This window comes from Lichenostomus cassidix, chromosome 9 (assembly GCF_008360975.1).
Source record: "Lichenostomus cassidix isolate B80296 chromosome 9, HeHo_3.0, whole genome shotgun sequence".
NCBI classification, from domain to species: domain Eukaryota; kingdom Metazoa; phylum Chordata; class Aves; order Passeriformes; family Meliphagidae; genus Lichenostomus; species Lichenostomus cassidix.
The window spans coordinates 22,919,133-22,942,357 of NC_139490.1; the positions used below are offsets into that span (position 1 = coordinate 22,919,133).

The 23,225-nt window shown below is 59.3% G+C and overlaps 3 protein-coding genes across 3 annotated transcripts; 2 read left to right on the forward strand and 1 right to left on the reverse strand.

The window, feature by feature from the left end:
- The first annotated feature begins 1,083 nt into the window (after positions 1-1,083).
- On the forward strand, positions 1,084-6,747 carry CFAP410 (cilia and flagella associated protein 410). Its single transcript, XM_085069937.1, has 7 exons — positions 1,084-1,232; positions 1,671-1,689; positions 2,265-2,311; positions 3,010-3,239; positions 3,954-4,125; positions 4,520-4,613; positions 5,785-6,747. The coding sequence occupies exons 1-7, from the start codon at positions 1,156-1,158 to the stop codon at positions 5,908-5,910; spliced, it is 765 nt and encodes a 254-aa protein (XP_084926063.1). The 5' UTR covers positions 1,084-1,155; the 3' UTR covers positions 5,911-6,747.
- A 3,385-nt stretch (positions 6,748-10,132) lies between these two features.
- On the reverse strand, positions 10,133-16,402 carry PFKL (phosphofructokinase, liver type). Its single transcript, XM_085069936.1, has 22 exons — positions 16,243-16,402; positions 15,644-15,717; positions 15,475-15,552; positions 15,196-15,385; positions 14,862-15,027; positions 14,728-14,772; positions 14,534-14,642; positions 14,119-14,214; positions 13,947-14,039; positions 13,555-13,680; positions 13,404-13,468; positions 13,185-13,248; positions 12,952-13,098; positions 12,778-12,848; positions 12,605-12,692; positions 12,355-12,507; positions 12,053-12,217; positions 11,816-11,877; positions 11,397-11,508; positions 11,218-11,317; positions 11,006-11,111; positions 10,133-10,920 (listed from the first exon to the last, which is right to left on the reverse strand). The coding sequence occupies exons 1-22, from the start codon at positions 16,325-16,327 to the stop codon at positions 10,773-10,775; spliced, it is 2,343 nt and encodes a 780-aa protein (XP_084926062.1). The 5' UTR covers positions 16,328-16,402; the 3' UTR covers positions 10,133-10,772.
- A 2,158-nt stretch (positions 16,403-18,560) lies between these two features.
- PROCR (protein C receptor) lies at positions 18,561-21,033 on the forward strand. The gene is made up of 4 exons (XM_085069938.1): positions 18,561-18,750; positions 18,838-19,074; positions 20,014-20,280; positions 20,362-21,033. The coding sequence occupies exons 1-4, from the start codon at positions 18,594-18,596 to the stop codon at positions 20,655-20,657; spliced, it is 957 nt and encodes a 318-aa protein (XP_084926064.1). The 5' UTR covers positions 18,561-18,593; the 3' UTR covers positions 20,658-21,033.
- Positions 21,034-23,225: the final 2,192 nt, after the last annotated feature.

Consider the following 23,225-nt stretch of genomic DNA (forward strand, 5'->3'; position numbering starts at 1 on the left):
GAAACACTGCATTAATCCCTTTTTTTTTTTTTTACTAACCACACCACTTCTCCAGACCTTTTTATTCCAGCTCTCCCATTCAACCACCTAAGATTTGCACCCCTGAAGATACAAACTGGAGGTTTTTCTACACCACATCATAAGGTGGTGTAGAAATCCAGCAGCCCAGGAGAGGATTCCTGAAGGACTTTGGCTATGTAGAAACGAGTCCTGAACCACTTGACTCCCAAGGTTAGTTCAAAGGTGAGTGTTAGTTTTCTTATTGCCCCATAGGATAAGAGGAGTAAGAAACTGTTGTGCTGTATTAGTCATTCCTGAGAGTCATTAACTCTTATTTGTATCTAACATATTGGAACCTGTTGGAATGTTTCAGAGCTGACTGAGGAGAGAGGGGGCCAGGGATGTGGATGGGGAGCAGGCAGGGTTGGGTGAGAGGGCATAAATTATATACTGATTATAGAAAAGGTAGATATATTTTATTTATGCACGCTTCATACATATATAGATACAGGGATATTGAGGGGTGTATTTGTAAAGTCAGATATAAAATTTTACACTCATTATGTGTTATTCCAAGGGGGAATGTGTTCAGATTGAAAGAGAGTTGGTTTATATTCGATATTAGGAAAAAATTTCTTCCCTGTGAGGGTGGGCAAGCCCTGGCACAGGTTGCCCAGAAAAACTGTGGCTGCCCCATCCCTGGACAAGGCCAAGTTGGATGGGGCTTGGAGCAACCTGGGATAGTGGAAGGTGCCCCTGCCATGGCAGGGAGTGGAATAAGATGGGCTTTAAGGTCCCATCCAACCCAAACCATTCCACCATTCTGTGATGATCCTTTCCCATAAATACACACCCACACAGGCGTAGCTCTGTGTACAAATCATTCTCTAATAAGATATAATTAAACGACTAATAGGCTTTACCCGTTCGTACGCATAACCACCCCAGCCCGCGCCCGTTGCCGCAGCGGCGCTCGGGCGGGCGGAGCGCGGCAGCCCAGGGGCTGCGGCCGTGCCGGGCCCGCGGCGGGGCGGGGAGCGGCGGGCAGCGGGGGAGGTGACTCCAGCCCCGGAGCTGCGGAGCCGCCCCGGCCGGGCGGGGCCTGAGGCCGCCGTGCCGCCCCTGCAGCCGCGGCGCGGCCCGGCCCGGCCCGGCATGAGGCTGAGCCGGGCGGCCGTGCTGGCGCAGGCCAAGGCGGCCGCGCTCGACGGCGTCCGCCGCCTCAACTGCTGGTGGGCGCGGGGACAGGCTGGCACGGGCCGGGGACAGGCAGGGACGGGAATGGGGGCACGGGGATGCAGGAGGGACAGGCCCGGATGAGGCTGAGGGGACAGTGATGGGGGGGACAGGCAGGGCTGGGGCTGGGGGCACGGGCAGAGATGGGGAGGGGTTCAGATGGGTCTGGGGAGGGGAGATGAGGATGGAGGGAGGGCAGGAAGGGATGGGGCTGGGTGGCAGGCAGGGATGGGGAGGTGGGACAGGGTAAGGGCAGGCAGGAGTGGGGAACGGGCAGGGCTGGGGAAGGGAAGGCACAACAAGACCCATGGCAGATTGTGCTGGAGCAGTTCGGTGGGGCCAGGCCCGGGGCTGGGGCTGTGACCCTGGGTGTGGGGGAGCAGTGGGTGGCTCAGCCCTGCTGTGCTCCCCCTGACCCCCCTCTCCTCCTGCAGGGGCAGTCACCTGACAGATGTAAGTACCAGAAGAACCAGAGGAGCCTGGGCCTGCAGCCGAAACAGGGATGCCATGGAGGGGATTGGGTTGGCAGGGCACTGGGGAGGGCCTGGCTTTGGGCTGGCCCAGTGCCTGTGAGCTGCAGGGCTTTTCAGGGTTGATTAGCATCTCACACCATTAAAATTGGGCTTGTTGCTGTTTCCACATTGGAAAATTTCCCTCTAAGGCCCAGCATGGAGCCCCGGAGAGCAGGACACTGAGTCCTAACTGTTGTGATTTTGGATGAGGTTCTTTCACTAGGGGAGGGCTGGCAGGGGTGGGAGGGAACCTTCCTGTGTGTGGAGGCTGCAGAGTTGCTGGAGCAGAAGAACAATGTGGCACTGGCTGGTATCTGCTGGTATTCCACTCCTGAGCAGAGGCTGGAGGAGTGCTGACACTGCACTCACTGTGTCAGAAAATCTCTGGTGCTGCTAAACTTGAGTTAGACTGAAGCAAACCCAAATTCCTCATCGTGCTTTTTGTGATTTCAGTTTGGTTTGTTTATATTTTTCTCCACAAGTGCCAGCTTGTTGTTTCTGTCTCTTCCTGCCCAGATATCAATATGCCGGGATTTGCCCAACATCGAGGTCATCACATTCAGGTGAATGCCAGTCTGCCAGCTTTGGAGAGGGCAGGGAAATCACCTTTTCCTGGGGGTGGTTTCTTCCCATGTTGCTGTGGTTGTGTGTATGAGCTGCCTGGCTCTTCATGCCCCATTTCTCAAGCAGCAGAGATACAGAAATGATTATCCCTCCCTAGTTCCTCTTCCCCATTCCTGTGCTCCTTGACAAAATATTCCCTGTTTTGACAAGTGGTAAAACCCCTTAGGATTGCTGCTCCTGAAGTTCTATTCCATAGTTTGGACAGGGATCTTGGCCTCTGTACGTGGCCTGTTAGCAGAATGCTTATTGAAATATTTCATGGGTCTTTCAGAGCTTTTTCCTTTCCATACACCCAACTTTCACCCATCCTAGGAATCCCATGGAGCCAATGCCGGGGAATTTGAGTCTTTTAGCTTGGGAATCTTGCACGGGTTCTCCTTGGGTGGGTCTGAGGAACTGCTACAGAAAAGGGGGCAGGTTTGGGGGGAGCAGAGGCTCTTTGTGATCCTCAGCAGAGGGGAACGGCAGCTCTTTGATTTCTTCCCTCTTTTGACAAAGATGAAATATCCACAAGCTGAATGTCCCTTGCTGTGCTGTGCTGGGGTGAGGCTGTTGCAGGAAAGGGGGCTGGGAAGTGCTGTGCTCCTTCCTGGATGGGGCAGCGAGGGCAGGATGGGCTCTGACCGTGTCTCCACAGCGTCAACGGCATCTCAGACCTCGAGCCGCTGCACCAGTGCCAGAACCTGAGCGAGCTGTACCTGAGGAAGAACAACATCACGAGCCTGGATGAGCTGTTCTACCTGAAGACGCTGCCGCGGCTGCGGGTGCTGTGGCTGGCGGAGAACCCCTGCTGCGGGCCTGACCCGCACCGCTACCGCATGACCGTGCTGCGCAACCTGCCCAGCCTGCAGAAGCTCGACAACCAGGGTGGGCTGAGTTCCCCTGCAAACAGCCCCGGGCCAGGGGCACCTGAGAACCAGGCACCTGTTGGCTCCGCTCAAAGGCGTCCTTTGATTTTTCCTAGAGTCAGGATGTGTTAGGGGTTGATTTAGATCTAGTGCTTCAGAGCTGTTTTCTCCTTTCCCCTTTCTTTTCCCTCTTCCCATCTGCTTCCTCTTCCTCCTTCCTCCTTCTCTATCCATCCACATCTGCATCTCCTGCGCCTTCCCTTCCCTTCCCTTCCCTTCCCTTCCCTTCCCTTCGCTAGCAGGACTGAGTGCCTCATTATAGCTCAGACAGTACCACTAATTAGTGGTTTTTAGAGCTCTCTCCTTTGCTGCGGCCAAACAAAGGTTCTATAACTGGATCTGCTGCTATAGAAAAGCTTCTTTTTTTTTTTTTTTTTTTCTATCTGGTAGCAGCACTTTGGTGGCTTTTGGAGCCTTCTCCAGGGACAAGAAATAGCAAAGATGTTTGCATCCCTCCCTGATACCCTTCTCACTTTGAGAAGTCGGTGATTGCTTCCAGCATTCTCCTGCACAGGTTTCACTGCAGGAGGAGGGTGAAAGCAAAATACCAGACAATTTTTGGACCAAACCCCTTGGGAACAGCTCTGCAGCAGCAGAACGTGCCCCGTTAGAGATGCCATTCCCCTGGGCTGTTGCAGTTCATAGCAACAGGCTTTTGTTGTGGCCTTTGCAGCTGTGACAGAGGAAGAGCTGTCGCAGGCCCTGGTGGATGGTGTGGAGATCACAGCCCCGCCGGCCAGGAGGAGCGTGGAGAACGGCTGGTCTGAGTCCACTGCCTCCAGCGCTGTTGGATCCACCACAGAGCCCGAGAGCGAGCTGCTCAGCTGCAGCCTGGAGGAGACAAAGTGAGGGCTGGGGAGCTGCTAGCATTTCTGGGCTGAACTTGTGTGCAGCAGGAAAGGACCCTGATATTCCAAAGGGCCAGGCCTGAAGCTGGTGCAGGTTCCTGTTGTTCAGTTACCGTGGTGGAGCTGTGCTGGTTTGGTGGCACTGGTGGGGCTGGTTCTCTGTCTGCCAAACAGGCTCTGCTGTGGGGGGTGACTCGAGCTCATCAGCTGCATGTGCAGGCAGGGATGGATCCTCTCTGATCTGGGAGCTCCAGTCCATTCCTGGAGTCCTCCAGCTGGATACTCCTTGCATGGTTGCCCATGATGAGGAAGAATTGGCTTCTGCCTTCCTGGCAGAGGAAGGTTCTCCCAGCTGGTCATAATAACATTTGCTTTTCCTCCCTTTTTTCAGCAAAACTCAGGAGGAGCTTGATATGAAGCCTGCTCCCAGGGATAAATATGCCTCATTTTCCCCTCAAGAGACAGACTGCAGCCACAAGAAGAGAGTGAGTATCTTTCAAAAACCAAATTTTCCTTGTGTGTGGGGCTGAGCCACAGCATTGGAGAAGGATGTGAAGAGCCTTGGATATGTCCAGAGGAGGGGAACAGAGCTGATGCCAGGGCTGGAAGAAATGTCCAGGAGCAGCTGAGGGTTCTGGGTTTGTCTGATCTGGAGAGAAGGAGGCTGAGGGGTAACCTCATTCCCCTCTGCAGCTTCCTGGGCAGGGAGGTGCTGAGCTCTTGTCCCTGGGATCCAGCAATAGGAGAGATGGGAATGGTTCAAAGCTGTGCCAGGGGAGGTCCAGACTGGACATTAGGAAGTGTTTCTTTAACAAGAGGAGGATCAAACCTTGGGAAGGGGATGCTGAACAGAAAGTTTAGGTGGTTCCTCAGCCCCCTCCATCCTTGTAGCCTTGGATGAATCTGGATTTTGGTGATTCAGCTGGGAATTGCTGAGTACTGGACTCGGTGCTGTTGCATCAATCAGCAGAACAAGATCTAACCTGCACTGCTTCACTCTGCATTAGCTGTCTAGAGCAGCACTACAGGTTCTGACCATTAAAGAAGGGGGAAATGATCCCCCATCACAGCTGAAGAGGTTCAGGTTGGATGTTGTGCAAAAGATTCTCCCTAGAAGGACAGTGATTTAGGCTGAGGAATCCTCCCTGGAGTTTTTCAAGGCATGGTTTGACAGAGCCAAGGCCCAGTGTTGGCAGTGGTCCTGTGGTGGTGGCAGGGCTGGGCTGGGGACCTTTAAGGGTCCCTTCTGGTGATTCCACCAGCTCTCATTCCTCAGAGCAGAGGGCTCCTGTCCTTTCCCATCCTACACATGCTGTGGAGCGAGGGCAGCCACTCCTGAATGTGCCTTTCCTTGCAGAAGGCAGGCTGGAGCGTGGCAGGGAGCCAGAGGCTGTGGGCAGCCTGCGCAGGACTGGGTGGATAGGTTGGTCCTGCATTCCAGCCCTGTCACGTGCCACATGCAGGCTCTGCCTGTGTTTGCCCCGAGGGCTTGGTTGTTAGTCCTGCTTCTGTGGCTGCAGGTGGCTGTTCCCAACTGCTCACAGTGGTGGTGGTGGTGGTGGTGGTGGTGGGGGAGGAGTTCCTAGAGAGCAGGGAAAATCAAGTGTCCTTGTCCTGCCTGGCTGGTACAAAGCAGTGTCTGCCTTATCCCGACAGAACAATGTCCTGAATGCCATCCTGCTTCTCATGAAGGAACTGGATGCAGAGGGGCTGGAGATCATCCAGCAGACGGTGGCGAGGAGGCTCCAGGCCTTCCAGAAGAAGGAGCTGCAGGAGGAGTGACAACGCCCATCCCCTTTCCAGCCTCCCTGGAGCCCCAGCCCTGTGGCACTGTCCTGCCCACACAGCCCTGGCTGCAGCCAAAGCCTTGGTGCTCCCTGCTCTGCTTCCCCTGTGAGGGGTTGGGATGAGATGCTCCTTTTCTGGAGTTTTCCTACATGTGCAGCTGGCTCTGTCACTGTTTGTATCCTGCTGGGGCCCTTGGATGGGAGCTGAAGGCAAAGCAGCAAAGCAGAAGGGAGCAGGGCTGCAGCCAGAGGTGCTGTGTGATCCAAGGGGGAGCAGAGCCTGCTGATGGCTGGGAAGGGCTCTGACCCTCAGCCAGCCTGGGGGGTGCACAGCACCTCTGTGGGCAGTTTGTACCATAGAGATTTGGTTTGGTGAAGTCTGACAGGGAAACATTGCCTGAGATGGTCACCAAGAACTGTCTGGTGCAGGTTGTGAAGGTCAATGTCCAGTTATTAATTTATCTTCCAGCTCCTGGCTGACTTTCTCAGGTTCTTGCTGGCGCACACAGTGTCTGCTGTGGTGGTCAGGCAGTCCAAAGGAAAGCTCAGAGCAGCCCAGAGGAAAGCTGGGAGCAGCCTAGGTGAACCAGAAATGACTCCCACATCCTGAATGCTCAGCTGTCCTCTCACCCCAACATTCCCTGCAGGCATTAGAGCAGTTTAAGGAAACATCCCAGTTAAAAGGCCCTGAGCGCTGCTGCCTGCTTTGCACAGGCATCAGGGGGTGGGTGTTGCTCTTTAACTGATAAAACTGCATTTACCAAGTTTTACAGAGCTGTTAAATACAACCTAAACTGTTGTGACACACCAAATAAACCCAATTATCCCTCAAGGCCGTGTAAGTGGTGGCTGGAGTTCAGCAAAGGCCTGGCTGGGGGCACTGCTCCATTACCTCTGGTTCAGGGAGTGCATTGTGAGCCCTGTGGAGCAGGAGGCGGGCTGGGAGCCTTCCCGCTTCACTGCATCTCTGAAACGGTGAGCCTGCTCCCAGCAATGCTCTGCAGGGGCACTGGGCTGACTGGGAACCTTCTTGCAACCACAGCAAGGGCAGACAGCAAAAGAGGTGGTGAGGAAGGCTCAGTGCAGAGCCACCTGGGCAAGATGATGGCCCTGAGACACAGGACATGAGCCCTCTGTGCCTCCCAGTGCTGCAGTGGCGACGTGGCCTTTTCATGGCCCCCCTCTCCCTCTTTATGCAGTGTCCAGGCCGTGCTGCTGGGAAGGAATGCTCCTCAGGGATGGTGACAGCCCCCTCTCCACAGGCCTGACCTTGGTGGGAAGGGACATAGTTTGACCTTTGCCACTTGGGGGGAGATTTGCCGATGCCTTTAACTCCTCCAATGACCTTCGTTCTTGCCTTCTGCGTTAAACCCAGCTGCAGTTGTGTGATTTATGATGTCCCACACTTCCCTTGACAGCCAGGGCCTGGGAGACTCACCCTGCTGAGGGCAAGTCTTCTCCCAGGCTCCTGGCCTGTCCATGTCAGGGAACAGGGGAGCTGTTCTTGGGGTGAGCTGGAGCCCCCAGCTTTTCTGGAATGCGAGTGATCAAAGGAAACGTCCATCAGGACTCGTTGGTCATGGGGCTGGTGGAGCAATCACCGTGCCCTTGAGGCCACTCTGACACAGTTTCTGGGGAAGTCAGGCTGCTCACTGCCTACGTGCCGTGCTCGTCATCCTTGGCTGCTGCTGGTGCTGCCCTCGGAGCTCCCAACTGCTCCTTGCAGCATCCCTGCAAACCCCAGTGGAAGTGCAGCCCCTCCGGGGCCCTGGCAGCCTGCCTTCCCACTGCAGGATGCTCCTGGAGTTCTGCTCTGCCCCCATTTCAGGGTGGGCAGGATGTGCTGGGAGTACAGTCGTGTTCCCTCTTGCTCATCCTGGGGATGCAGTGGCTGTACTTGTCCATTTTCCCGCAGGAATTTGGTCCTCCAGGTGTTTTTTTGGTGGAAATGAGGTGTGAGGGCTACAATGACTCCTGTCCCTCAATGTGCAGCTGCTCTGAGCCTGGGGACAACCCTGTCCCCATTCACACCCTAGACCTGGCTGCTGCAGGGCTGTGCTGCCGACAGATTTTCCATGTGACCTGCTCTCACCCTGCCCTGCCTCAGCCGGGAATATCGAGCGGTGAATGCAGATGATTCCCAGCTGTGGAAAATGCCAGCGGCTGTGCAGATCCACTTCTCTTCAGACCATCCTCAGGGACGCTGAGAGGCCTCTGATGGTGAGGCAGGTGTGAGGTCCATGGCTGAGGGAGGGAGGGAGGCAAGGAGTGGGCTGGGGCTCCCTCAAAGAGGAGTGGCACATGGGACACTGGAAGAGCCCATGTCCAACCCAGGAAATGCAGCTCCAGGAGAAGCCAGGTCTGTCTGGGGTCCCCAGAGCAGATATTAGTTCTTTCTGCCTCCGTCAGCAAGGTCTGCCACTTCATGTATCCAGCTCTGGCAGGGAAGAGACAATAATTCCTATCTTCCTCCAAAGCCTAAAATGTATCCAGTAGGGGGAAAAGCACTGAAATCATGGAATCATGGAATAGTTTTGGGTGGGAAGGGACCTGAAAGGCAATCTCATTCCACCCCCTGCCACAGGCAGGGACACCTTCCACTATCCCAGGCTGCTCCAAGCCCTGTTCAGCCTGGCCTGGAACACTTCCAGGGATCCAGGGGCAGCCACAGCTTCTCTGGGCACCCTGTGCCAGGGCCTCACCACCCTCCCAGGGAACAATTCTTTCCCAATATCCCATCTAACCCTGCGGCAGTGGGAAGCCATTTCCCCTTGGCCTGACGCTCCAGGCCCTTGTCCAAAGTCCTTCTCCAGCTTCCTTGTTGGCTCCTTCAGGTACTGGAAGGTCACAGTTAGGTCACCTGGAGCCTCTCTTCTCCAGGCTGAACAATCCCAGCTCTCCCAGCCTTCCCTCCCAGCAGAGCTGCTCTATCCCTCTGCTCATCCTGGAGCCTCCTCTGGACTCTCTCCAGCAGCTCCAGCTCCTTGCTGTGCTGGGACAGGGCTGGGGTAGCTCTGCAGGTCTCACCTGAGCAGGGCAGAGGGGCAGAATCCCCCCTTTCCTGCTGCCCACGCTGGGATCAGCCCAGCACAGGAGGAGTTTCTGGGATGGGGCATGGCCAGCCCTCACCACCAGCACCCCCAAGTCCTTCTCCAGGGGCTTCTCCATCTGTTCATCCCCAGCCCAGATTGATCCCAGGGCTGTCCCAGCCCAGGAGCAGCACCAGCACTTGGTGGTGCTAAATCTCATGAGATTCCCATGGGTCACTGCTGGAGCTTGTCCAGGTCCCTCTGGATGGCCCTGTCCTTCAGGAATGTCACTGCCCCCTCAGCCTGGTGTCACCTGCCAACCTGCTGAGGGTGGCCTCGATCCCTGTCTGTCAGGGATGTGGAGATTGAATGTCACTGGTCCCAGTATGGAGCCCTGGGACACCACTGGTCACCGATGGCCATCGGGACTCTGAGCCACTGACCCTCTGCAAGTGACCATCCAACCAATTCCTTGTCCATCTAACAGTCCAGCCATGGAATCCAGCTCTCTCCAATGCAGAGAGAAGGATGTTGGGTGGGATTGTGTCCAGGCTTTACAGAAATCCAGATAAATGACATCCACAACCCTTCCCTGGTCCACTGATGGACTCACTCCATCACAGAAGGCCAGGGGGCAAGTCAGGGGGAACTTTCACTTGGGGACAGCTCCATGGGGAGGACAAAATAACGGCATGTTTGACCCCAAAAGACTGATGCATCCTGGTGCTGGCACTGTCCCGGAGGCTGGAGCGTCAGCCGACAGCCCCAGGAGGGAAGTGGCCTGGGAAAGGCTCTCTGTGGCTGTCTGGCACAGCCTGAGTGCGCAGAGCTCGGCCAGGCCGGCACACTTGGCCGGCACCCTGAGAAACTGCCTCACAAACAAGCACAGCACCACCCTAAAGCCCTTTGGTGCTTCCATTGAAGGTGGGAACTGAGTGATTTTCCTCTGGAATTGTGAAGCCTTTCGCAATTCCCAGATGGGAAAGGATGCTGAGCTTGCACTCACCATGACCTGGTCAGGGAGGAGAAGCTGCCTGTGGTCCCACTCTTCCCAGGCTTTGAGGATACACAAAACCAGGAAACCCCCTGGCCCAGCATTAACCTGGCTTGGGAAAACCATCAGGCTTTGCGTATCCCTGCCCCATCCTGCCGCCCTTTCCCCCCGCAATGACCACTCCAGGAGGCAGGTTTGGCTCCAGCAGGTTTTATCTCTAGAGGAGAGGAGCAGCGCCGCAGGCAGTGCGGGATCGGGGCGCACGGAGCAGCGGTGAGGTGACACGGTGCCTGTGGCCACGTGGTGACAGTCACAGCCAAGCGTCATGCAAGGGGAGAGGGGCTCGCCAGGACCCCTGTGCTCAGCCCTCGAGACCCCCACGGGGGATGGAGCTTCACCAGGGCTCAGGGGCAGCCAGAAGCCCCCGGGAGCAGCTCCGACCCACTCCGGGATGGCTCCGCATCCTCCTCACTCCTCCCGCACGCGGGGCAGGCGACTACAAGCAGCAGCAGTTGGCTCAGGCGGTCAAGCCGCTAAGTAAGGACTCAAAATACCCCATCATTAAATAATAATAAACTATTAAGGGAAGATTAAGGGTCTGGGCTGCACGGCTGGGCTCAAGCAACTCTTCTGCATCCGCACAGGGACCAGAACCCGCAGCAGTGATTCGAGGCATGATTGTGCCATTCTGGGAGCCAGCACCAGGCTCTGCCTGCTGTTAGGGGTCGATGGCAAAGCTACAGGGCTACTGAGAACAGGGGGGACACGGTGCTCCCCCAGCAGCACGTGGGCACGGAGAGGACACGGCGGGAGCTGTGGGTCAGGCTGGTGGGACTAGAAGCCCTTCTCGATGCTGAGGGTGCGGCGGGTGACGTGCTCCATCTGCCCCGAGATGTACTCGGTCAGGCTGATCTGGTAGTTGGCAAGCATCTTCAGCATCAGCCGCAGGTTCAGCCACCACTGCTCCTGGGGCAGCCTGTGCCTGTGCAGGGGGACACAGCTCTAGAGGGGACACGCCAGGAAGATCCCCCCAGGAGCCAGTGAATCGCTGGGGCACGAGGACTTACTCAAAATCTGTGACCTTCTTGAGCTCCGTCACGGGGCTGAAGGCCACCACCTTCTTCCGCAGCCCAATCACGCAGGCAGTGTCTCCAGAGTTGGCAAACACACGCCCTGGGATGGGGACACTGCTGACCTTGGCCACCTCACTGGGGCCAAGCCTGGAGCAGCAGCCACCAGCCTCCCCCACCCCCTGTGGGATCCCCAGCCCTCGGCTCACCCTTGCTGTACACTTGCTGCAGCTTCTCTGACATCCACAGCACCGCCTTTACTCCCAGCTTGGTCCCGTAGTTCCGATCAAAGGGGGTTGGGGCTCCCCCCTGGGGACAAAGAAATGGGGATGTCAAGCCTGCCCAGCTCTCAGGGCCAGCGTGGCCCATGTCACCCTGTCCCCTGTACCTGCTGGAGGTGGCCCAGGACGTTGATCCTGCAGTCGAAGATGCCTTTGCCCTCGGAGGAGTAGAGGTTGTAGAGGAACTCGGTGGTGTAGTGCTCGTGGCACTTCTCATTACTGGGGAGCAGAGGGAAGGGCTTGGGGGGCTGCTCCTTCCTCTGGCATCCCCAAGGGGTCCCCCTTTGTTTCCCATAACACCTTTTTTGCTCTCACTGAGGCCCAGAGCCCCAGCCTGTGTCCCCAGGAGGATCCTGGGGACGGCAGCAGACGCATCCAGTGTCCCCACGGCCGAGAGCGTGCCCACGGTGCCAAACCTCACGGTGCCCAGGGACCCTCTCTGGCCACGGGAATGGCACAGCTCCGGCCTTGCTCCCTGCATAGGGCTGGGGTTTGCAGCAACTGTCCCCAAGGGCCCCCAACTCACCGCAGCACCAGCCCTCTCTGGATATCCGTCTTCATTTTGTCGGTCAAGTGCTCCACGTTGGCCTGCAAGATGAACACCAGGATGCCGGCAGCCATCCTGCAGCCCTCTGCTCCTGACATCAACCCAGCATCTTCACAGGGCTTGGCCACACTCCTCCAGCTCCTGCCCTGCTCTGGAGCCCTCCCTCTCCCAATTTTCCTTCTGATTTCAGCCAGAGATCTGCTCCTCCCTGCTCACCTTCAAGTCGTGGATAGTGAAGGGATCCTCGTAGACGTAGGCGGCGTCGGCGCCCACGGCGATGCCGGTGACAGTGGACAGGTAGCCACAGTAGCCACCCATGGTCTCCACGATGAACACGCGGCGCTTGGTGCCCGAGGCCGACTGCTTGATGCGGTCGCAGCTCTGCGCCCAGAGAAGAGGGGGTCACACTAGGGAAAGCTACCTTTGCTTCCCAGCATGGGACCTTGGCCATCCCACGCCACGATGGCGGGTGGTGGAGCGGGACAGCCCCATGAGCTGTCCCTGTGCATGTCCCACACCTCCATGGCGGCGTTGACGGCCGTGTCGGAGCCCAGGCTGAAGTCGGTGCCGGGCACGTTGTTGCTGATGGTGGCGGGGATGACGCACATGACGATGCAGAGCTCCTCGTACTGCCCACGCGCCTCCACCAGCTGCAGCACCCCCTCGTATGCCTGTGAGCAGTGGAGGGATCGGCATCGCATCCCAAAAAGGTTCTTTTGGAATGCCCTCAGCCACACAGCCCCTGCTGAACCGAGGGTTCCACCGCACCTCGAAGCCCCCGATGACCAGCAGCCCCTGGATGTTGAATTTGCGCACGTTCTCCACGATCTTCTCCATGCAGGTCTTAGGCAGTGTCCTGCGGTGGGGAAAGGGGCAGACAGTGGGGTGAGGATGGTGGGGACACCCCTCCCCTACACCCCTGTCCCCAGGGCTGCACTCACCGCTTGGTGCCCAGCATGGAGCCGCCGCGGCCCAACCATCCTGCCACGTCATGCCAGCCCACCTCGCGGACCTGTGGGCAGCGGCACCAGGTTAGGGGCAGGAAGAGCCTCCCAGCACCCCCTCCAAGCCCAAGCCCACACCCCAGGATACCTGTGGCTCCCAATCCCCCTTACCTGCCCCTTGGCCAGGCCCTCAAAGCCATCGTTCACCACGTAGATGGTGTGTCCCTGGCAGATGCCAATGCGCACGGCCGAACGAACGGCGGCGTTCATGCCGGCGGCCGGCGCTCCCACATTCAGGATGGCCATGCTGAAGGGGCTCTGTGGGGAAAGGGATGGGGACAGCACATCCCTGCGCGTCCCCAAGGCAGGGATGGTGTCCCCCGCTGCTCCCCATCACCCCTCACCTTCTCCTGAGCTGGCTTCTGGTGCGCCAGCAGCTTGTAGATGTTCCAGTTGTTCTCAAAGCTCCTGTAAGGACATGGTGACATGTGCCCAAGGCACGTCTGGGACAAGGGGGAGTCTCCCCCGTGCCCCTGGCGTGTGACTGGGGACACCCTTCTGGCTGCAGGAGAAGCTCCCATCCAAGAGAGATGTCTACCCCAATCCTGGTCCCTGCTCATCACCTGCCACGGAGCTGGATGGCCTCGTCAAACCTCTTCTCATCCATGGCCTTCTGTACATCCTTTGTCTAGGGCCAGGAGAAAGATGCAGCACTGTGACACCCATGGTCGCAGGGAGGGAGTGGGACCCCCACTCGAATTCCCTGGTACTCACCACCTGCACACACTCCATGAGCGGCAGCCGCACCGACTGGTTCCCGGAGAGGCTCACCACGCAGGCCGGGGTGTCCGGCGTGGCCTCCAGCAGCGCCATCACCGCCTCCATCCCCATCTTGCTGCTCTGCAAAGGGACAGGGGCACCTGTGACACTGGGACCACCAGTGCCAGATGGGTGGGATGCTCAGGGATGCTCCCACAGGCTTGTATACATGTGGCTGCTGATTCACTGCTGGAAAGCTGCTGGTTTATTTAAAAATCCAAGAAATTTGGAGTAAATGAGGAGAAATGGGTGCATCCGAGCCTCATCCCAGCTAGCAAATCCTTTCCATTGGGCAGAGGGGTGGCAGGAGCAGGGCTCCCCCTCTCCGTGTCCTGCCCTGGACCTACCAGCACACGGTCAAAGGCAGACGGGGTCCCTCCGCGCTGCACGTGGCCAAGGACAGTGACCCGCGTGTCGAAGCCCAGGCGCTGCACCACCAGCTGTGGGGAAGAGGGGACGTCACACCGGGGACCCACTGGTGTCCGTGAGTGCCAGGGTGGCGCCGGGGAGGTCACTCACGTCCTTCACGTAGTTGGAGGAGATGGGTTTGCCGCTGCGATCGATGGCACCCTCGGCGATGATGATGATGTTGAGCCGCGAGCCCCGGCTGCGCGTCTGGCACGAGGGGAGGACAAACGGCCACCGCGGCTCAGCCCAAACTCACCGTGGGCCACATGCGAGTGCCCTCCCCTCCCCTCCCCTCTCCTCCCCTCCCCTCCCCTCCCCGCCAGCCGTGCTGCCCCGGGGGTGGCTCAGGTCACGGGCAGCCGAGCCCCCGAGCCAGCGCTGCCCCTGGCACGCGAGGGCTGGATTTGCGCTCGGCTGAGTGCCCCGGTTCACAGGGACAATGGCGGCGGCTCCCGAAGCTTCGTGGGGCCATGCGGGGACTCCCCGGGGGAAAACAGGGGATGGGATGGTAGGAACTCCCCCTCACCTCCCCAAGCCTCTCGCACATGAGGTCCTCCCAGCCGTCCTCCGGAGGGGATTCAGGGATGAAGAGCCAGTCGGCGCCTGAGGCCAAGCCGGACACCAGCGCCAGGTACCTGGGGGGACACAGCAGTGGCAGTGCCAGCCCCAAAACGTGGCATCCCGTCCCACCGGTGGGCTTCCCCACCCATGGGGGCTTACCCGCAGTGGCGACCCATCACCTCCAGCACGAAGGTCCGCTGGTGGCTGCAAGGACACGGGCAGGGAGAGAAGGAGGTGGGTGGGTGTGATGTCCGGGGTGGTACCACCCTGACCCCCAGCCCTGTCCCGCTCACCTCTGCGCCGTGGTGGTGATGGCGTCGATGACCTCCATGATGCGGTGCAGCGCCGAGTCGGTGCCGATGGTCATGTCGGTGCCGCAGAAGTCGTTGTCGATGGAGCCCACCAGCCCCACGATGTTCAGGCGGCAGTTCTCCCGCGCCACCTCCTCGCTGATCTGCCCTGGGGGGTCACAGCCACCACACCGATCATTTCAGGGCGCTCACATCCCCCTATCCCAGAGCTGGAGCACAGCCCTCGTTGGGGTCACTGCACCGGGGTGACCCTCTCGACCTCATCACCCTGCAGGTCTCCATCTACCCACCCGGGGGTTGGAAGGGGTTCACCCACCGTCCCGGACCAGCTCCTCCAGCAGCCCGGCCCACTCGGAGCGGAAGATGTCAGCGCCGGTGAGGCTGCCGTCGCCGCCGATGACGCACAGGTTGGTGATGCCGTGCTCCACCAGGTTGCGGGCGGCCCGGAGCCGTCCTGCACGTGTGGTGAAGGCCTTGCAGCGGGCACTGCCGATCACCGTCCCGCCCTGGGGACAGAACGGGACACGCGGCTCGTCACGCGTGTTTGGGGGCCTGGTATGTATCTGGGGTCCCGCGGCCGCACGGTGACCCTCACCAGCTGGATGATGTTGGAGACGCTGAGCCAGTTGGCTTGTTTGATGTTGTCACCCCCCTCCACCAGCCCCTCGTAGCCCTGCGGAGAAGCAGAGGGTGCAGGTGAGGGGTGCTCTGGCACAGAGGGGTGGATCCCCCCAAACGTCACGGGGAGCAGGGGGTACCCCAACCTCATAGATGAGGAACACCTTGGCTCCCACGTATATCCCCATGCGGGTGACGGCACGGACAGCGGCGTTCATGCCTGGAAAAGTGAGATATGAGCGGAAACATTCCCATGGCATCCTGCACCCTGCAGGGAATGGGATCCCATAGGTGACCCCGAAGTGTCCCCTCGGCAGGGGGAACCCCGTGGGACCCAGCGACCTACAGGGAATGGGATCCTATAGGTGACCCTGAGGTGTCCCCTGGAGTGGGTGGGGAGCCACGTGGGCTGAGACCGGGAAAACTCAGCGCACGGCTGGGCCTGTGGACGAGAAACTGCCCGGGAGCGAGTTCCTTATCCCGGGGGGGGACAACGGGGACGGGGACCGAAACACCCCCTCCGTGGGGCTCCCCCCGTGGGGCCCCTGCCCTCCCACGGCCACGGCCCGAGGGTGACGGGGTCGGGGAAGCGCGGCGGGCGGGGGGCACAGGGAGGGGGTTCCATCCGCCCGCCCCGGGGAGGAGCGCGGCCCGCGGGCTCCGGCCCCGGGCGGTCACGGACACGGACACGGACACGCGGGGAGGCCGCGGCCCCGGCCCGAGCCCCCCGCCCCGCCGGGCGCACCTTGCGCGTCGCCGCCGCTGGTGAGGACGGCGATGGCCATCCCGGCCCCCGCCATCCGCAGCCGCTCCAGCTCCGCCGCCGCCATCGCTGCGCTCCCGGCACCGGCGCCGCCACCGCGGACACGCCCCGGGACACGCACCGACCGGGGACACGCCCCGGGACACGCCCCGGGACACGCACCGACCGGGGACACGCCCCGCCCCGGGACCCGGACCCGCCCCGACCGGGGGACACGCCCCGGGACACGCCCCGCCCGCCGCCGCGCCGCGACAGACCGGGTGACACGTCGCGCCGTGTCGCGACACGATGCGCCATGTCGTGCCGGACAGTGGGCACATGTCCTGCCATCCCGGCCCGCGCCATCCTGCGGGAAGTGCATCCCAGAGTCCTGAAGGAATCGGCTGATGGAGCTGCCCAGCCGCTCTCCAGAATATTCAAAAGGTCCTGGCTGTCACCTCAAGTCCCAGGTTACCGGAAAAAAGGGAGTCCTTGTCCTCATCTTTAAAAAGGGTGGAAAGGAGGAGCGTGGAAAGTGGGACCTACCAGCCCGTCAGCCTCCTCCTTGTGCCTGGGAAATTCATGGGAGAGATCCTCCTGGAAGCTCTGCTGAGGCAGGGAGGACAGGAGGGGATTCGGGACAGGCAGCACGGCTGCACCGCGGGCACATCCTGCCAGAGCAACCCAGGGCCTTCTGTGATGGAGTGAGTCCATCTGTGGACCAGGGAAGGGTTGTGGATGTCATTTATCTGGATTTCTGTAAAGCCTGGACACAATCCCACCCAACATCCTTCTCTCTGCATTGGAGAGAGCTGGATTCCATGGCTGGACTGTTAGATGGACAAGGAATTGGTTGGATGGTCACTTGCAGAGGGTCAGTGGCTCAGAGTCCCGATGGCCATCGGTGACCAGTGGTGTCCCAGGGCTCCATACTGGGACCAGTGACATTCAATCTCCACATCCCTGACAGACAGGGATCGAGGCCACCCTCAGCAGATTGGCAGGTGACACCAGGCTGAGGGGGCAGTGACATTCCTGAAGGACAGGGCCATCCAGAGGGACCTGGACAAGCTCCAGCAGTGACCCATGGGAATCTCATGAGATTTAACACCACCAAGTGCTGGTGCTGCTGCTGGGCTGGGACAGCCCTGGGATCAATGTGGGCTGGGGATGAACAGATGGAGAAGCCCCTGGAGAAGGACTTGGGGGTGCTGGTGGTGAGGGCTGGCCATGCCCCATCCCAGAAACTCCTCCTGTGCTGGGCTGATCCCAGCGTGGGCAGCAGGAAAGGGGGGATTCTGCCCCTCTGCCCTGCTCAGGTGAGACCTGCAGAGCTGCCCCAGCCCTGTCCCAGCACAGCAAGGAGCTGGAGCTGCTGGAGAGAGTCCAGAGGAGGCTCCAGGATGAGCAGAGGGATGGAGCAGCTCTGCTGGGAGGGAAGGCTGGGAGAGCTGGGATTGTTCAGCCTGGAGAGGAGAGGCTCCAGGTGACCTAACTGTGACCTTCCAGTACCTGAAGGAGCCAACAAGGAAGCTGGAGAGGGCTATTTCCAAGGGTCTGGACAAAGGGTAATGGCTTCAAACTGCCAAAGGGCAGGGTTAGGTGGGATATTGGGAAGGAATTGTTCCCTGGGAGGGTGGAGAGGCCCTGGCACAGGGTGCCCAGAGAAGCTGTGGCTGCCCCTGAATCCCTGGAAGTGTTCCAGGCCAGGCTGGACAGGGCTTGGAGCAGCCTGGGACAGTGGAAGGTGTCCCTTCCCACCCAGAGCATTCCATGACTGTATTCCATGCCACAGCAGGCTGTGTGATGCCATTAGGTGCCACCCCAGGCTGTGCCATGCTCTGCTAAGGAGACGAGCTGGAGCTTTTACTAGAAATTTCTCATTTCCAGATTTTCAAATTGTGATTGTTTCAGGTGTAATTAAAACACAAACCCGTGGGGGAAGCCCTGCCACGGATTTCTCATGCCCACAGCCCAGCTCAGCTCCCCAGTGTCACCCTTTCCAGGGAGAGGTTCCTGTTGCTGGATGCCCACAGCTGGGAGGCTGCTCCCTCCACTCCTCCCCCTTCCCTGGGAATGGTCCCCATATCCCCGTGTCCCCCTGGTCTCCCACATCCCCCAGGAGAGTGGGATCGGACCGTGCCCAGCCAAGGGATGGGGAAACTGAGTCAGGCGCTGGCTGCTCGCCCAATTCAATGTGTGCCGGGCAGAGGCTGGAGCCTCATCCTGCATCCTCTGGCATATCCGGCAGGGAAAGGGTGCGGGTGGCTCGGGTTAAGGAAATGGGAGAGACCTGGCCGGAGTCCCGCTCTCCTCCTCCCACTGCCCCACCTCCCCGGCCCGCTTAACATCCCATGAGCCAGCCGTGGGGCCACCAGCGCGTCCCCGGCGCGGTCCCCACGCCGAACTCCGTGCCGGGCCAGCCGTGGTGCCACCAGCGCGTCCCCACCATGCTGCTGCTGCTGCTGCTGCTGCTCTGCGGGGCCCTGGGCTGCGCGGCGGAGCAGGCGGGTAAGGCAGGGACACGGCGGTGCTCGGGGACATCGGGGATGGCGGGGGGTGACGGAGCGGTGGGTGATGTCCCCACGTCTCCCGCAGCTCCGCTCGCCTTCACCATGCTGCAGCTGACGCGAGTCTACAAGGGCAATTCCATGTTCTGGGGGAACGCCAGCCTGAACGGGGAGCTCAGCCACCTCCTGGACGAGCTTAACGTCACCCAGGTGCTCCCGCTGGAGCCTCCGGACGCCTGGGCCCGGCGGCAGAACGAGGTGATCGCCTACCTGAGGACCTTCAGGCAGCTGGTGCAGCTCTTCAACAAGGAGAGACCCACCAACTGTGAGTGGTACCCGGGGACAGGGCCCAGTCCCCTGGGGAAGGGGAGCCTCTCCCGTGCTGCCAGGGCACAGGGGGGGCTCTCCAGGGACAGGTGGGCAAAGGGATGGGGATGTGGCCATGTGCAAAACCTCTCTGTGGGCAAGGGGAACCCTTCTGTGGAGCTGGGAATTTCTTACCCTGGGAACTGATGGGATGATGCTCAACCTGTTGCTGCTCCTCTGGAAAAGGGCTGGAGGCTGCAGCCTGTGGGGGGTGAGGTGTGGGAACCCTTCCTGCTCCTTCCCTGTGCTCTGCCTGCATCCCGCCTGGATCCCACTTACACCTGCCTGCATCCCACCTGCTCCCTGCCTGCATCCTGCAGCTTGTGGGAGCTGTGGGACGCTGCTGGCGATGGTTTCGTGCTCCTGCCTGCTCCACTTCACAAGCTTAGTTCCTTTCCTTTCCTTTCCTTTCCTTTCCTTTCCTTTCCTTTCCTTTCCTTTCCTTTCCTTTCCTTTCCTTTCCTTTCCTTTCCTTTCCTTTCCTTTCCTTTCCTTTCCTTTCCTTTCCTTTCCTTTCCTTTCCTTTCCTTTTTTTCCTTTCCACTGGTTTTGCCCCAGCTCCACTTTTGCCCCAGCTGTACCCCTGGGGCAGCCTGGTGTCACCGCAGGGTCTCTGGCTTGACCTGCCCTGCCCCTCCTGGTGTCCCTGTACTCCATCCGTGAGAGCCACGAGCAGCTCTGTGCCCAAAACCTCCCTCTCTGTCAAACCAGAGCTATGCTGTTTGGAGATAAGGGAGGGAAAATAATCCTGGCCGCTGGAAAAGTCACTGCTGTGGCCAAAGCGAGGGGAAGCAGAGCTGGGGGTGGCATGAGGCTGAGGCCAGTTTGCTGCTGGGAGGGCCACGGGGTGCTGAGGGTGGCAGTGTGGTGACCTTGTCCCCTCCCTCTGTCCCCGCAGTCACCAACTACCTGTCCTGCCACCTCGGCTGCAGCCTCTTCCCCAACGGCACAGCCCAGAGCTTCTACGAGGTGACCCTCAACAGGACGGCGTTCCTGAGCTTCCATGTCCCCAGTGCCACCTGGGAGCGGCGCTGGCCCGGAGAGCTCCCGGTGGCCACCTTCGCCCAGGCCCAGCTGATGAAATACCCCATAACCACCCAGGACCTGCAGTATTTCCTCAACACCACCTGTGTCAGCCTCCTGCAGGCTCAGAGCGCCAGGATGGGTCAGCGGTGGGGCTGGGGCTGGGGACAGGGACACGGTGGGGTGGCCCAGTCATCACCTCTGTCCCTCTCGCCTCTTGCAGGAAAAGTCAGCGGCCGACCGCACGCTCCGCTGGTGCTGGGGCTGATCCTGGGGAGCCTCGCCCTGCTGGGCATGGCCCTGAGCATCTTCCTCTGCACGGGAGGGAGCTGCTACCGTGGGCAGCTGTCCCACGGCACCCCGTGGGCACAGAGGACAGACCCAGCACCCTCCTGTGGATCCACCAACACCCTGTGGAGGCAGGGGACTGATCCATCATTTTCCCAAGGATCCAGCAAATCTCCGCAGGTTCATCATCACACTGGGGAGGCAGGGGCTGGATCCATCATCCCTGCGTAGAAACAGAGGACGAATCCATCACCTCCCCGTGGATGCACAGGGACCAAGGCCATCCCTCAGGAGGGATGCATGTCCCCAGCGCCACAGGCTTTGTTCCCAAGGACACTGGTGGCTTCCCAGTCCTGTCCCAGCTGGACTGACCCCCCAGCAGCCCCCAGCCCTGTGGATGGTCCCCACGCCAGGCAATGAATGCACTGAGACTCCACACTGGGCACGGATGGAAAAAGTGGGGAGAGGGGTGTGGAGGGGAAAGTAGCAGGAGAAACAGCTATGGAATGGTTAAAAGGATGGTGTTAAACTCTCATTTATCCCCATCCCAGTGGGGATGGAGGGAGGATGTCACACCTGGTGTAATAAAAGCACCCATCAGCTCCCACCACACCTTTGGCTGCTCTCATTCCCCCTGGCAGCACCATGTGGATCCATCCTGGACCACAGCTGCCAGTGCTGGGTAGGCTTGTTGGTGTTGCCAGAACTTGAGTTGGGCACTAAGTTTTCCAGACCTCTGGAAAGATGCTGGTGGTGTTTACTGGAGGGTTTTGCACCTCCTGAGTGCACTTCAGCCTTCTCCCAGCTTTGGTTTGACTTAGTTAAGTCATTTTCCCAATGTTTTTCATTTCCTCGCTCGGTGTGAGATGCCGAGGTCAAGCACACACAGCTGTGAGGGGACAGTTTTCCTTTTCCACAATCCAAATCTGAGCTAAAAACTCCTCTTTGACTGTTTAAACTTTGATTGCATCGATAAGAAACTCTTGGCCGTGTTTCTCTTTCACCATAAAGAGGATTTTGAGCTCTCCTGCTCATCTCCACGGCTCCAGGGGCAGGAAAGGCTGGGGATGAGCCAGGAGCTGGCTGGGGACAGCACAGGAGAGAGGCTTTCCTGGATTAACTTCCAGCTCTTTCCTTTCTAAACTGCCTGCAAGCAAGAAAGGGTGGAATGAGGGAAGACGGGAAAAGAGATGTGGGACAGAAGGGATGGGAAGATGACCTTAGGGGTTGTGCTCACGGAGGGATGGAGGAGGAGGTCTCCAAAGGCCACATCTCATCACCCTGGCCCCCAGCCACCCCCGGGCTCCTGGGGCAGGGGCTGGGGCGCTCCCCACCCTTGTCGGGCTCCAAGAATGCAAAACAAGGCTGATGAGGCACAGAACGTCATCGGAGCAGCGCCCTTGGCAGGAGCTGTGCTGCGGGCCGAGCGCTCCGTGTCCCTGATCCACAATCCAGGGACACCAGGGCCATCCCGAAGGTCACATGCAGTGGGTTTGCTCCCCATGAAGGGATGAAATCCCTTCCAGCTGGGAGAAACCGCTGCATTCCCGGCTCTGCTTTGGGTTTTGGACTTGGGGCATCTCTGCTACCTGCAGATGTTGCACTGTGGTCCCCAAGGCCTGGAGTGATTCTCGTTCCCAGCCCCACTCCCTGGGTTGCAGCTCCTTGCTCTGGCTGGGATGGCTGAGTGTGGGTGCTGTGGGATCCCCAGGGCTGTGATGGAGCAGGGATGGTGCTCGGGATAGACCCAGGCTGGAGACACTGGGGAGGCCTGGAACAGCAGAGCTTGTTTTGCTTTTGGCTCCAGAAACATGTCATCTTTTGGACAGATGAGCAAGTCTGAGCTTCTCCTCTTCCAGCAGCTCGGGAAAAGCCTTTCTCCTGCCCCCGAGCTGCCTGTGTGTGTCTGGAGAATGCTCCAGAACAGAGCTGACTCTGCTGCTGATCTCTAGTTTCCACTAGGGGTGGGGCAGTGGGGATTCCCCAAAACTGCAGGACCCCAAGGAACAGCCTCATCTCCATCAGTGTCCATGGGTAACACACCCAAACCTGGCACCTCCATCCCAAGGCACCTCCCTGGCACTGACCAGCACCAGTGTCCCACATGAACACTGTGGCCAGCAGCAGAGGGGTTATGCTGGCAGCATCCACCTCCAGCACGTTGTAGCCCCAACATTTCTCTTCCTCATCCCAAATCCCACAGTTTGTTGCCTCAATTTTTCTCTTCCTCACCTTTAAAACCCCAAGTGCCTCATGGCGGGGCCACCAAGCCTGGCTGTGTGTGGCAGCTGGGGACACGTGGCCTGGCTGCTCCAGAGCTGGGAGCTGGGCTCCTGTTCTACCACCACTCCAACACGGACCAGCTTCCCAGCAGCCCCAGGCATGGCTCATCCTTTCCTAAGTCTGGCCCTTCTTCCCCTCCAGATCACAGCTTGGGGAGACACCAGTGCGTACCCCATCAGCGAGGGGTGGTTTTCACTTGCTCCTCAGGGGATTTTTGGGTTCTGCAGGAGGGTGAGCAAACCCACAGCAAACTCCTGGCAGCTTGAAGCATTTCCCAGAGTGACCCATCCAGGTTATCCGCAGGGACTTCAGGCAAGGCTTTGTTTCCCATGCATGGTTTCCATCAGCCCACTCCACTATCGCTGCCTTGGCTAAGGGCTCAGATAAGATGCCCAAGCCTTGATCCTTGCTGCAGTGAGGCAAGGCCCATGTGCCAGGAACCAGCTCTTCCCTTCACCCCCATCCCACCCAGGGCTTGGATGGGGTGGGCAGGTCACCCCCATTCCCTTTTGGTCA